The sequence below is a fragment of the Camelus ferus genome, chromosome 3, assembly GCF_009834535.1.
Source record: "Camelus ferus isolate YT-003-E chromosome 3, BCGSAC_Cfer_1.0, whole genome shotgun sequence".
In the NCBI taxonomy this organism is placed as follows: Eukaryota; Metazoa; Chordata; class Mammalia; order Artiodactyla; family Camelidae; genus Camelus; species Camelus ferus.
Window position 1 is genome coordinate 111,620,677 of NC_045698.1, and position 13,104 is coordinate 111,633,780.

General features: G+C 44.4%; 1 protein-coding gene across 9 annotated transcripts in view; it reads left to right on the plus strand.

The window, feature by feature from the left end:
- Positions 1-13,104, plus strand: part of LSM11 (LSM11, U7 small nuclear RNA associated) — a 770,814-nt gene that overhangs the window by 13,871 nt on the left and 743,839 nt on the right. For 2 of the 9 annotated variants that reach the window (XR_004318852.1, XM_032477209.1), the window contains exon 5: positions 77-1,564. The exons of 6 other annotated variants lie outside the window; for them this stretch is intronic. Coding sequence is in view for 2 of the 3 variants with exons in the window: in XM_032477209.1 (XP_032333100.1) it covers positions 77-110 (34 nt within the window). In the remaining variant the exon portion in view is untranslated. Of the gene's footprint in view, positions 1-76; positions 1,565-12,613; positions 12,690-13,104 lie in introns of those variants that run through there. One more of the 9 variants, XM_032477208.1, reaches the window with a different exon arrangement.

Here is a 13,104-nt window from a genome sequence, read left to right on the forward strand (position 1 = left end):
TCGGGCCACATTGTGAATTCTCTCTTCTAAGCGCGCAGCAATGGTAACTGCCCTGTGACTTTATTCTGCCTAATAGCTCACTGGCAGTGATCCACTCTGCTCACCGCTGAGACTGACTCTGCTCCCCTGGGAGGATTTCACCACAACTGACTGATTGATCCTCACATGCTTCCCGGAGTACCTGGACTTGCCACCAGCTTCCCTCTGTGCACGTAACAGGAAGTTGAACTGCCCAAAGATTTGCGACATTGATCACATGATTTCCTCTGTGTGCTTCCAGCCCGGAGTCACCTGGGTAAGGTGGACAAGTAACAATGACATTGATCCTCAGAGAGGGAAACCTCGAGTTAACTGTCAAGACCCAATTCCCCACTTTCAAAGAATACATTAAGTTGGGCTTAGCCAACACACAGGAAATTTCTAACCACCGCAGTGGAGGAAAGGGAGGCAAGACCCACGTGTTCCAGTTCTGGCCCTGGTTGTCCTGTATCACAAAGACTTGTGATTAAATGAAAAATCCTCATTAATCAAAAAAAGCAGAAGAGTCAGCTAGCTTGACATTTAAAATGTACAGTGATGTTTAAATATTGGCAGGGAGTGGAGGCCAGTGCAATGAGATATATCTTATGTCACTCTCCCTACACTTCCTGGGTAGGAGTGGCAAGGAAAAAAAAAATGTACTTTGCCCAACCCGGTTCTCTCCTTGGATGTGAATGAAGCGTACTTCAGTCTGCTCAGTGACCACTAGGTGGCAGTGTCTTAAAGAGAACTGCCTAACTGGAGTCCCGGAAGGACCCGAGTCTCCAGATCTCCAGTCCCTGCTACAATTTATTATAAAATGCTCACCGGTCTGGACTGAGATAATCAAGGGAAAACAAACTATTATCTACTCAAGTGGCAATATAAACGTTTCTTACCAATAATGAATTTACCTAATGTGAATCTTAGGAAGCCTGACTGAGGGCAATCAGCTGGTGACTGTGCTGGGGGAAGGGTGAGGAAGAGAGACTGCTCCGTGTCCACCGTTTTAGGGAACTGGCTTGCTGTTCTCGTATGTGGGGTTCTTCATTTCTCCTCAGAACACTGTCAGCGCCCCTCGGCCTCTTCCCACCTGCTGGCAGGGGATTACTCCAGGAGAACTGTCTTGGTGCCCTTACTTCTCAGCCGCTGCCTCACTTTTGGAAACAATTCAATTTCCCCCAGTGTCGAGGGCGGAGAGCCCATCTGTGAAAGGCTGCAGTTCTCTTACGATTCCATGATCAGAATTAAGCCTCCACTCCAAGACTGCAAGCAAATACGCTCTTGAATCCGAGGAAAATTTCTAATAGACACAGAAGACTGTGTTGTTTGAGGCTGGGCACCGGGGGCAGGAGTGGGTGGGCAGTGCTAGTAAGTCTCCTGGCGGCGCTTCAGGTCAAGCCCTCCCAGAGCCCTTCCCCTCTCTGTGTCAAACAATGATTTCCCAGCCGCCTACGGTGAAGCGGGATACAGCATGTGAAATAATTAGGCGCTGGTCTTCAAGTGAGTAACTGAAAGTAAGATTATAATAAAGAGCTTTATTTCATGCCTTTTTGGACCGTGACAGCTTGCACCACGTTTTGCTCAATTGCGCTGTGTGAAGCGGTAGAGGGCAGAGCATGCAGTAAGAAATCCTGTCGCTCTCAAGCATTACAGCCGTGCCAAGCGTGTTACACACATTACTTTGTTCAGACACAGCCACGGTGAGGGGAAGATTTTATCCCCAATGTGTACGTGACAGAACTGAAACAGAGGTTAAATAACGGGCCAGCATCTCTCTGCTAATAAATGGCAAATTTGGGATTCTGTCTCTGACGCGTACGTTGGTTAACCAGTTGCACCTTAAAAATACTAAATTTCTCAGGCGTTGAGAAGGAAGCTTTGAGGGCAAGCTGAGTCATTCCTGGACTAATCAGAAACCAGAGGGCTCAGTTAAATTCGGGCTTTTGGTTTGTGTCAAGCGTCTCTAGTCCCTTCTCATTTGACTGTTCTTTGGCTGGAAGTGAACACACACACGGGGCTTTCTGGCTCTCAGAAAGGACCAGGGTGGTGGGCGCCCCCAAGGCGGTGGGCCAGCTGTGGCTCTGGGGAGGGTGGCTGCCAGGTGAGGCCCACTTGGTGTTTCACCCAGCGGTTAGTTTGGCCCTGGAAGGGGGATCAGTCCAATAGTCTTGCTAAAAAGCAGGTGGAGTGACTATGGTCTTTTTCCAGGTCTTCAGAATGCATTTAGAACGTCTGCCGTCCTTACCTTTGCAGTGTTCTCCAACGCCTGGGAAGAAGGCTTTCCCTAGGCCTTGACTGTAAATTCATCTTATTCAAAACAAAACAACACAAAAAACTCTTCTCAAGGCTTTCAACTATGGCTGTGCCAAAGCAGCAGGAAAATAAAGATTCCCTGAAGGCCTGCAGTCTTTCTCCTGAGATCTAAAAGGGGGCCCAAGTGGAAACGTTTGACAGGCTGTCTGTCTTGTAAAATTTCCTTTCAACATGATGATGTATTAATTTCCAGAATCTGGCAATCCTAGGAGGGGCCCACTATCTTAGATGCTTTTACTGGTTACTTCTGAGCCTCAGTTTTCTGGTCTCTAAAATAGAATAATACCAACTACCTCCTAGGGTTAGCGACAGAGAGCGCCCGCCCAGACGGCCGGCACTTAATGTCATTTATGCTATGCTAAGCTTGCTCTGTGATTCTCAGCATCTTTCCTCACTTCCCTGTGCTTGCATCTCACGTCCTGAGACCGGGCCTGGCAAACAGATGCACGCAGCAGAACGTTGTTGCCATCCTTTTTTTCTTGCACACACACGTTTGAAAGGTTGTTCCCAGGCTTCCTGAGTTCTCTGTGCCTCCTCCGTTGGTTCTCTCTGAGTTAAAACTTCAGCCTATTGTCAAGTTCTTTACTGCTGGGAGACCCGTGTGCTCCCCCAGGAATGACATTAGGCTCCGTGGGACATTCATTAGTTGGGGTTACAAGAGGACCACAGGGCACTGGAATGGTAATTTCCTACATGGGACCCCAGTGACCCAGAGCGAGCTAGCTCAGCTGGTCTGAGCATGTGGCTAATGAGGGGAGGGTCGTGGCTTCACTCCTGTGTGGGCCAATTAGTGTCACGTGCAAAAGCATGCTCCTGGGGCATCAGGCCGCAGCCTTGCATGCGTGTGGCACTGGTCACCAGGATGGCTGTGCAGCCGTCCTCACTATCAGAAACCCAACGCAGAGTCAACATCTTCTTCCTTCCTATTACATGGCCCATTGTTCCCAAAACCTGGGTCACTTGTAGAGCATCTCCATATTTTTTGCCTTAAACCAAGCCGACCACTGCATTTTTATTTATTTGATATTTTTCTGTACATTTACTCCCTTTTTAGCTAACACTTAAAAGGAAGCTGTACATCACTACCATCAATGCAAAACAGGGAAATTTGCCCTAAATTGAAAATACACATAAAAAAAAATGCAACTATTGAAATTTCAGCGTTTATCTTCAGACAATATTCAGACACCTCCTGAGCCACAACTGATCGTTACCCTTCTGTGTATTAATAAATATGTGGCTATAAGTCGTGTACATTATGTAACACACATTGTTCTGTAATAAAATGGTCACATCAACAAAAACAATATTATAAAGCAATTGCTTCAGTGGGAAATGTTGGAATCAGTGACTAGGGAGTTTCACACTTGAAGTGATGAAATTATTCTTGCAGAAATTTCAACACCAAAGGTCTTTCTAATAGCCATAAATGTGTAGCTATAAAACCTAAAGTCTGAACAAATCTGAGGTTTAATTTATATCGAGCTCTTGCTCAGAAGTCAAGGCTTTTGTTCACACTCTCCACTGGCACTATCATTAACACTGTGCTTCCTACACATCCTTATCATTATCGCCCATTTTATGATAAACAAAGTGCAAACACGCAAAGCAGATGTGTTGACTGCACAACATCTTCTGTTCCCCTCCAGTTATGAGCCAGTTCACACTGGTCTCCCCAGTTGGCCAGATCCTTATGGAGATCAAGATATAACCAGTAGTGTTGTTGGTAATAAAAATGTATTCCTTAATTAACTGAGCATGTTACATCCAATCCAGTTATGAAAATGCACTGGAGGACAAACACAAAAAAACACACACACACAGACACACACACAGGCCTCTTCAGGGTTGAGAGAGAGCCTGGCCACTTCCATTATTTAAGGCTCCCAATACATTTAAAAAAAAAATGAAGAAATGTCAAAGCAAGGTTGTAAATGTGGTATGATTTTAAAATTCACATTGAATGATGGACGGCTTCCAATCCTCTCTGTGTACCTGTGAGTGGGTGTGTAGCCTCATTTGGAGATAGAGCCACCGTCTGTATGTGACGTCTTTGTGAATGTGAAGTCCAAAGGGTCCTCTCTCCCTGCCCCTGGGTCCAGAGATGAGCCCTGCCAGGAAAATTGTCTTCTGTAGGAATCTGGGTTCAAATACACCGTGAGGCAGAGCATAACATGTTAGCGGTGTGGAAACACGAAGTGGTCAGGGATGCAGAAGTCTCGGAAGAATAGCTTTCACTTTCCTTCTCGTGCCTCCTTTACCCTTGCTGCGACAACTCCGGTATTTCAGTGCTGCTTGGGTTAGCTCGCTTTTGCAGCTTTCTCATTATTCTTGCAAAGCCATTAACTGGTAGCAAAAGGGGCAGACCGTTTTATAAGTGCCAGAAGACTTACTTAGATCAGAAAATCAAAAAATTAAGAAGTGGGGAATGCAGTTATGCAGCTTTCTTCCACTGCGTGAGGACCTAATGACGACTGTAACCACAAGAACTACTTTGAATGACTGCTCACCCACACACGCACACGGGAAAGAGCAGGGAAAGGACTCCACGCCGTCCACATCTAAAAAGTTTTCATTGCATGATTTTTGCTGGATCATAAGATTGTGTAATCGGAGAGTATTATATGTTTATTTATATAAAATAGTGTAAAAATAGTTATTTACTTGAAAATGATCTCTTCGGATTCCATTTGTGTGGCCTTATTCTAAAACTGATGTCTTCCTTGTGGTCCTTGTTTCTGAGGACACAAAGCGGTTAGTTCATTTGGTATTCTGTGTGATGAACCTGATGGCCCCGGGGCGGCCTCTTCCCTACCCTGCACCGTCCAGTCGTGCCTCCGCGAGGCCCTTCACTCCGCCTCCTTGTTCCCAAGTTCATCTGAGCCCATCCGTTGCTCCGTGAAGAGTATTCTGGCCAAAGCTGCTCTCCCCTGGGCTCGGAGTCATCTCTCTTGACTGATTCGGAATGGTTTTACTTAATTTATTTAAATATATACATACATAGAGAGAGAACTATATGTCCATACATAGTCACTTTTATATACCCTTATATGTTAATAAATATGTGTAATTTTAATAGATCAGCATCATGGCATCAAACCAAGAGTCATATGGAGATTCCAACTAGAAAGTGATTGAGAGAAACTGTTTTAACCCCTCCCATGCCAGAGGAAGCTCCCAGAATGATTCTGAATATTTCCTTCCAGTTCTGTCTTTCATTACAGTCCTTCCAGGATAGGACCCTCAGTGATTATACTTCAAATCTAGACGCTCTGGCACTGAGTGGGTGTTCAAAATTTAATACTCAATCCTCACTTTGAAAAATATTAGCGAGGGCCTAGTAGATCTATCTCAGGTCACAGAGAGCTCACCAAGAAGAACACACCCAGGGACACAGCCTGCACAAGACTGCCCAAGTGGTGAGCCGCGGCGTCCTGAGTTAGAGAGCTGATGCCGCCTCAGTTTCGGGGGCAGCTGTAACCTCTGGGCCCGTCACTTCCAGCCACAGGCGTCGACGGCCTCCTCAGCTGAATGGAACAGGGTGTCAAGGCGTGGCCCATGCTGATGTGAACACCCAACCTGACAAAACCTGATGACCTCCTGATTGTTACGCCCCACGCCAAGGAGCTGAGTGCAGCCGCTGAGAAGTTGCTCCACAGCTCAAAAGCCAGTGGTCGCGTTTGCCGCTGCGCATCATGGACAAAGGCACGGGGCAGCTGCGGAAGGAGAGCGTGTTACAGGCGCCCCAGGTGCCAGCACCGCTACCTCTTTTGCAGAGCCCCGTGAAAAATGAGCATGTGGCGCCACTTACTCGAAATTCATTTCAGGGTAGTGACAACGGAGCATTCAGCCAAGCGCGGGGTCCTGCTGAGCGTGGGGCCCTGTGCGACTGCAGAGGTCGCTGGTGGAGCCGGCCCTGGGGGGAGAGCAGCACGAGGCCAAGTGGAGCCCGTGGGAAGTTCAGTGGGAGCGCCGGGAGGGGTGGGGGGTGCTTGGCAGGCGCGGCGCTGAATCTGTCTTCACACGTGTTGGATTCTTTCTTCTGTTGGTGAGTGACTTCTGTTCAGTGGTGTCCCAGCTAGCTGTGCTTAGTAACTGTTCTAACTATGCATGACTGGTCTACCAGTGGAAGCATTATCATTATTTTGAAATGCTTTGAGAACTTTCCTGAAGATTTTAAATCCATTCACACAATCTCAAGGAGTTTTCAACAGTGCAATTGTCAATGTAAGAAAACAAAGAACTGTTAGATTCTTTAAATATGACTCAAACGTTGTAAAATTTGGAATGGATTCAAAAATTTTAAACTTTTATTCATATCACTCGTGTGCACAAAGTTTATCATTAGTGATGACTACCAAGAATTTGAAGAGACCATGATTTAAGTCTTTTTTTAAAATATTTTTTATTGACTTATAATCACTTTACAATTTTGTGTCAAATTCCAGTGTAGAGCACAATTTTTCAGTTATACATGAACATATATATATATATTCATTGTCACATTTTTTTCTCTGTGAGCTACCATAATATCTTGTATATATTTGTATATATTTCCCTGTGCTATACAGTATAATCTTGTTTATCTATTCTACAATTTTGAAATCCCAGTATATCTCTTCCCACTTCCCACCCCCTTGGCAACCACAAGTTTGTATTCTATGTCTATGAGTCTATTTCTGTTTTGTATTTATGCTTTGCTTGTTTTTTGTTGTTGTTGTTTGTTTTTTTTTTTAGATTCCACATTTGAGCGATCTCATATGGTATTTTTTCTTTCTCTTTCTGGCTGACTTCTCTTAGAATGACATTCTCCAGGAGCATCTATGTTGCTGCAAATGGCATTATGTTGTCGGTTTTTATGGCTGAGTAGTATTCCATTGTATAAATATACCACATCTTCTTTATCCAGTCATCTGTTGATGGACATTTAGGCTGTTTCCATGTCTTGGCTATTGTAAATAGTGCTGCTATGAACATTGGGGTACAGGTGTCTTTTTGAAGTAGGGTTCCTTCTGGATATATGCCCAGGAGCGGGATTCCTGGGTCATATGGTAAGTCTATTCCTAGTCTTTTGAGGAATCTCCATACTGTTTTCCACAGTGGCTGCACCAAACTGCATTCCCACCAGCAGTGAAGGAGGGTTCCCCTTTCTCCACAGCCTCTCCAGCATTTGTCATTTGTGGTAAAAGTCTTGATTGGATTAAGTCTTCATCAAGAATTGCTGTTTCAAGCATAAAATCTGATATTAAAAAGCTATATTCATAAAAAGCAAATGCAAATTTCTCATAAAAAATTAAAGAGAGTATTTTTTGGAAATTTTATACAAATTCAGTGTTTAATATCTTCCCTAAATTTTGAGTTTTATTTTCTTATAATTATATAATAAAGAGAGTAATGAAGACTTTTGCCAACCCTCATATAGATGCCCAAGTCCCCTCCCATTTACCCCAGAGTGTACCTTATAATGTCATCATTTTCTGTGTGTGCTGCGAAGTGAAAAATGTTGGAAGCAGCAATGTAGCCAGCAGCTCTCTCAAGGAGTCTGAAGCAAGTCATCTGCTTTCGTCCACTGGTGGTGGCAGAGGCTCTTGGGATTTGACTTAAGGAATCAAGGCAGGACTGAAACAGGAGTCAACTATGGTGACATTTAATAGTACTTCATAAAGCTGTTGAAATGATGACATGAGATAGTGCATGTAAAGTGCTCAGAACAATGCCTAGAACACAGCAAATACTCAATGAATGGCAGTTACTATTACCTGGCTCCTTGGATAACTAATAAGTTGGCAAATTCTATTGTTTCTATGTCCACAATGCCCCAGCACTGTTCTTGCCTTTTTTTTTTTCAGTTGGGGGAGAAAATTAGGTTTATTTATTTATCCTTTGGGGAGGTACTGGGGATTGAACCCAGGACCTTCTGCATGCTAAGCATGTGCTCTACCACCTGAGCTGTGCCCTCCCCTCCACCTTGCTTTACTTTTGCTTCTTCTTGTTACACCTGCCACACTTAGCATTTTATCACTGCTCATCTGACAGTTATATTAGCCTCTTAATTTACCTTTCAGCTTCCAGTGCCTTCATGTTTGACCCATCTGGTTCAGTTAAGACTCTTTAGGCAGCAACTAACAGAATATCTATCTATCTTCTTTCATATATTAAGACATCCAGAGTTTCCAGATTTGGTTCAGGAACTTAACAATATTAGGCCTCAGGTTTAGGGAGTGTGTGTGTTGTTCTGTTTGTTTGCTTGTTTGGCTATCCCCCTCATGGTCTCAATGTGGCTGCTATAGCTCCAGCTATCACCACCACTCATGGTGACATCCAGAAGCCTGGAGGAAAGGAGTGGTCTCCTTGAGTATCTCCTTTTCCAAGTGGAAAAGTCTTCCACAAAGCCTCTTAAGAGTTCCTCAGAACGCATCTACCTTAAGCCAATCATAGGCAAAGGACAGTGGGACTACAGTAAGTGGTTTAGACTTCTCATCACTTCCCCCGAGGCTGGGCCTACATTCCCTGAGCCCGTAGTTCTAGTCCTACACCCCAAACAGAACTGGGAGCCTGACAGTCAGGGAAGAATGATAGTGGTGGGTCAACAACCAGCAATTTCAGCTAGTTTTCCTACACATCCCTGGCAGGTTCATCAGGGATTTCCTGCTCGAACAAGAGCTCACAGCCTGCTGGGTAAAGTCCCAGCCCCTCTGCCTGGAATTAAGTGTTTGGCCCCTATTCTAGGTGGGGAGGTCGGATTTTACCAGCATGCCCTTGGAGCATCTTGTATTTTTCCTTCATAGCCCCTTACCACCTTTTGTAATTCTACATGAATTTGGGGAAGTGCATGACTAGTATCTCTGTCCAACTCACTCCGGAATATAAACACCCCTACGACGGTGTCTGTTTTGCCCACCACTATACTCAACACCTAACAATTCTTGGACACCATCTATTCATAAATATTTGTTGAGTGAATGAACATCTATACCTGTCAAAGGGAGGAAGCAGCAGTTTCAACAGTTAGATATTTAATCCGGCAAAACCAGCTTTCTATGTAGTTATCAAAAGAGGTTGAAAGAATTGGGTACCTCGACATCACCAACATTTTGTTAAAGGACTAATTGCCAAGCCCTGTGTGCACGTGGGACCATTAGTAATTCTGTAGCTATGCAAATTAAAACAGTGATGTATGATTTATAGCTTTAATAACATTCTGAAGGCTCTTAAATTTTAATCACTTGCAACATCCTTTTTAATATTCAATTACTTTATTAACTAATTAGGTCACTTGCTGAAAAAGCACATAAGGCCGGTGCTATTTTAATATCAGCTGAGCCTCACAAAATACCTTTGAAATGGTGCAAATGGTTTATTTATTTTAAACAGATCATTAAGATGCTATAATTAATAAACCAATTACGGAAAAAAGGCCCGATAGTGATAGATGCCCGAGTACAACAGCAGTGTCCAACGGATTAGTCATTTTTATACACATACATCAAGGGGCAAAACTTAAAGCCCACGGTGAAAAGTGCTTTCCTAAATAATTAATCTGTGCAGTGACTGATAACCCTATCACAGCAAAGCTGACTGGGGGCTCGTTCATTACGCACACCTGGAATGTGTGCTTTCGTCTCGTCGAATGACACTCATGATGGAAGGTCCGCAGCACACTGAGTTTGGTGTTCCTTGATTACTTACAAGGGCCTTCATCTGCAGACGGAGCAGGGAGCTTCACGACTTAGCGGTGCCTCGGAGGGAGCCGAGCCTCCCAGAGGAGGATCACAAGGAGGCACACGCAGGGTCGGCGGCATCCCTGCTTACTGATTTCTCAGCACCGTGTTAAGGTCTTCAAAGCAAACAGTGTGAACAAAGAAAGCGGAGGCCAAGTCTGTGGGGATTTTTCACCCAATAGTCTCAGAGGGGGCTGTGGTTCGGAGCACTCAGCCTGCATTTCCAGGGCACAGCGATGTTTGGACTCTGGCCGAGGGTGGGTAGGATGCAGCTCTCAGTCTCTGGGAAGAATTTTATTTCTAGAATTACAGTGAGACAAGAGCAACCAGATCCTTCTGCTGGCCTGGGAAAAGCACTGATTCTAGAGGCCAGGTAATTTTTCTGGCTAACAACTGTACACTAATAAAATCATAATAACCACCAAGTATTGAGTCCTGACCATCTACTTCCCAGACACTGATTGCCTGTATCCTCAGTTGGATAATTCAGGGTATCTGTTGAGTTATCATTTATTTTCTGAGCCCTCCCAGGACCAGGCACTGTTCTAGGCACTGGAGCTTCTGGGATGAACAGGACAGACAAGTCTCCTCCTCTCATGGTGTTTATATTCTATTAGGAAAGAGAGACAAAAATCCTATACCACAAGGAGACACAATATAAACAGCCACTTCAGACAATGCAAAGTGCTAGGGGCAAACATCAAGCAGGAGAATGGGACAATGTGATGGAGAGGGACTGGGGCAGCTCCTTACGACTGAGTGGTCAGGGAACGCCCCTCAGAGGAAGGTGACATAGCAGATGAGCAGGAGGGTCTTGAACAACTCAGTTTTGTTCCTCGCCCCCCACCCCCCCACCCTTGTTTCACCAGCTGTTTTCTGCTTTGTGTCCTTTTCGGGTTTGTGCTGGTGAACGAATGGGGAAGGCAACCAAGGAGAAAGACAGGGAGGTGGGGTAGGGGTGAGAACGGCAGGTAGGAAATGGGAGATGCAGCATTAGCATTACCAGTCTTTTGCAACCGTGGGTACCTTTTTACCATTGGACCCCAATATGAACTTGTGTGCGTTTTGCTGTTAGTGTGTGTTGGTAGGTGAGAAACTGCCGAGAGAGCAGTTTCCCTTCCCTTCTGTCTTCCTGCCACGTCACGCTCTGCAAGTGGGTGCAGCTATGTTTTATGTATTTCCAGTCTGTTTTAGCACTTTCATGATGTGTTGATGAAACTTTAAAATATTCATAAATTTCCACATTGTCCCATGGATGCTAAGTTCTTTGGGAAGAGCAACTTAGCCCCAAAACAATAAATCTGGATGTGGGTGCTGCTCAAATACGTGGGGAAAAATGTCACCCTGCCTGGGTCCCTAAGGGAAAAACCTCAGAAAGGGCCCCCGGAATCTCTGTCAGCTGTGAGCTAAGTAGTGTTCCAGCAAGGTGGAACCTGAGCTCGTGAACCACTGGGACTTGTTTGCACCCGTGAGGACCAACATATTCCTGACTCCCAGCACAAGCTGAATTATCCCTGAGAAGTGTGTTTAAAACATTCCTTTTGAACAAGACAAGAAAAGGTTAAATATAAGCAGCCCCCTGTATTAATGAATAATTGCTTTGGTTGGTAAAGTTCTATAGGACTCAAATGAATTGTTGTTCTTTTCCTCTTTCCCGACCCAAAAGGGATGCTAACCATGAATGTGAGTGAAGGAAGCATACTAGTGACACCCTAGTATTAAGGAAGAGAAGAGCTGTGAGTCTTGCAGTGAGCTTGGGCAAGAAAAAGCCAGTTCTGTGTATCTTTGATGTCCTCGAAGGAGACCCATTGCGCCTTTTCAAAGTCTTCACAGACGTCTCTGTTTTTCATTCTCGTGGCTTTCTCTACCTACCACTTGGTTCAAAATAAATGATTCTTATTCAGTTTTTGCTCCATGTAATCACTGGCATTATGTTACAGTCGTTGCATACGTCTGTTTCTTCCACACTGAGTAGTAGATAGCTCTTTTCTAAGAAGATGAATTACTATAAATCATTCTATAGAAAAGTGAATTCTCAGTTATACGTGAAAACCAAGAAGATTTGCGAACACGGTCCATGTGTGGTCTGGGTCTTCTTTCCTCTTTGAAATTTGGAACTGGAGCAAGATGGTTGGGTTTTGAGAACACCAATGACTGTAAGAAAGAACCCATGATCCTTCACATGTGAGAAGGACCTCTGGGACACATATCTTTTACTCAAGAGTGGATCCTCCTGCCCTCCCTCACTTCACCCTTCCTCGGGGATAGATACGGGGAGAGAGAGTGAGTGTGCCCAGAGCAAACAGGTCACAAACACAGCAATAGTACAAGTCCTGGGTCCTACCTGCCCCTTTCTCACATGTGATAGTGACCACACCTTTTTGGTTGAACATCCGGTCTGTAAAATGGCATTTAGTGTCCCACCCTCAAATGTGTACATTTACAGAGTAGACATCTGTTCTCTGGTCAGTCTGTATATTAATTATTAGTAAAATTATTTTCTGTATTTTAGATAACATAAATACAAATAGATATTCCGTCCTTGTCATGCCTTACAGATCCTCTGGCATTCACCCAGGGCCTGTGTGGACCTGCCTTTGAAGATCACTGCTCTGAACAATTGAGGAACCTGAGGTAAATAAACAAGGTTTCTTGCAGAAACGTGCCTTATGTTGAGGGGGGCCAGATCTACGGCTAGGGCCACCTTAAGAGCATTTTGGGCATGACTTACATAAGAATCTGGATGGAAAACACATTAAGCAGAACATTCTGGCCTTCGACCCTCCCTAGAGTTTCCCTTGCAATTCCCTGCTCAAAGCTTTCAAAGAGATGTGCAGTCGTTTCACACGCCAGTCTTTCCTCAAGTTCTGCCCTGCTTGTATTACCATCACAATTTCTACCTTGCCAAAGTACCATGGTATTGTTATTTCAGAAATACTTGTCTGCCAGTTTTCTCATTTTCACTTAAATTAATATATTCAAATGATTTTTTTATGTCACTACTGTAAATGGAATGCCAACCTCACTTGCCATAAATAGAAATAAAAAG